Raw genomic sequence first — 1577 nt, 5'->3', positions numbered from 1 at the left:
TTCTCGAAAGCATGTCTGACAGAATTATTGAAGATTTGGAACCCGAAGATATCTGGGGTCTTCAGAAAATTGATTTCAACAGACAGACGGATAGAGAGACAGACGGACATGGCTTAATCGACTCCGCTATCTATAAGGATCCAGAATATATATACTTTATAGGGTCGGAAATGAAAAATGTAGAAATTACAAACGGAATGACAAACTTATATATACCCTTCTCACGAAGGTGAAGGGTATAAAAACATGCTGGAATTGACAATGTCCCAAACTAAATCTAGCTTAAAATGATTTCCTCTCTATCTATAAATATTAATTATACAAAATTAATATTTTTGTAGAAAGGCTTGAAAAATATATTGAAGAAGAAAGATCGAACTTAAAATTTGTTTGCTCTCTTGAAAACTTGTTTTTTCTAAGATATATAGGGTTTGAAAATAGTCCCTCCATATATATGTAGAATTAATTTTACTAGATTTAATCTAACATGTCATGTAAATCAAATTAATTAAAATTTTCAATTAATTAATTAGATCAACTAAAAAAAAACTATATTATGTAGCAAATTAATTATATTTTAACATATTTTTTTATAATTTTATTCCTTTTTTTGTAAAACTCACAAACATAAAACTACTTAAGATTAATAGCAATCGCCTTAATTACCTTCTGCCAATTTAGTATCCAATAAATTAACATCAATACCTAAATCCTTAAGCCTCTCGATGACTTCCTTGTTATCCAAACCATTCTCCTTATTATACTTATAATTCATGGTTAATTGCACCTCTTCCAAACCCTTCACATGTTCAAACAAATTTCCCTCCAATTTAATATCTATATCACTTTCCTCGCGTAATACACAAAAGTACAGAAGAAATATTCCCAAACTGGCAGAAATAACGTAAGGCTGGTACCATAAATGCTCATCCGAGCCTCCACTTCTTGTGTCCTTAGCACGCCACGAAGCTGCACGGCTGCCAAAGAACTTAATAGGTTCATTATCTTCTTCCTCCTCTGCTTGAGGGCGTTTGGTGCCACTAGCTTTAGTTTCAACTTTCTGTGCCATACAACGGTGCAAAGTTAGTGCCGGCCATTGTCTGTGAATTGTAAAGATTGTATTATTTTTGGTTTTTAACTAATTTTGTTGTAATTTTTATAAAGATGTACCTGAATTTGCTTAATTCCTTGATAAATCTTAAGTTATTCATAGTTTTTTATTTAAGTTTATTTAATAAAAGGTGCGTTAAAATAATTTCATAACAAAAACTTTTCCAAAAATGCACTTTATTTATAAATGTGACAGGCTGATTGACAGTTGTTTTTGTTGTTGTTAACAGCTGTGTCGTAAGTCTAACATATGTTTGCTAACGTTTTAAAGAGTTGCCAGTACGTTAGTTTTAAGGAAAATTAATACCAGATTGTTTCAAATGTTAATTATTAACTGTAGATGGCGCTAAAATACATTGGCTTATGCTCTTAACAGCTTATTAACGTTATTTTAAATGGATAAAGTATAAAATAATTGGCAAAATATACAGTGAGATATAATGGAAACTTTTTTAAATGTAAAATTT

At 30.2% G+C, this 1577-nt stretch overlaps 1 protein-coding gene across 1 annotated transcript; it reads right to left on the bottom strand.

The window, feature by feature from the left end:
* Nucleotides 1–575: 575 nt before the first annotated feature.
* On the bottom strand, nt 576–1316 carry LOC135960517 (uncharacterized). The gene is made up of 2 exons (XM_065511822.1): nt 1171–1316; nt 576–1100 (listed from the first exon to the last, which is right to left on the bottom strand). Exons 1-2 carry the CDS (start codon nt 1209–1211, stop codon nt 659–661), a joined length of 483 nt encoding a protein of 160 aa, XP_065367894.1. The 5' UTR covers nt 1212–1316; the 3' UTR covers nt 576–658.
* Nucleotides 1317–1577: the final 261 nt, after the last annotated feature.

This window comes from Calliphora vicina, chromosome 5 (assembly GCF_958450345.1).
Source record: "Calliphora vicina chromosome 5, idCalVici1.1, whole genome shotgun sequence".
NCBI lineage: Eukaryota > Metazoa > Arthropoda > Insecta > Diptera > Calliphoridae > Calliphora > Calliphora vicina.
The sequence above is the reverse complement of the archived record's forward strand: the minus strand, read 5'-3'. Positions and strand labels throughout refer to the sequence as shown.

Coding starts and splice junctions, on each gene's coding strand:
- LOC135960517 (XM_065511822.1), bottom strand. CDS start 1,211: ATGAATAACTTAAGATTTATCAAGGAATTAAGCAAATTCAG. Junction 1,101..1,170: donor AAGGAATTAAGCAAATTCAG/GTACATCTTTAT, acceptor TACAATTCACAG/ACAATGGCCGGCACTAACTT.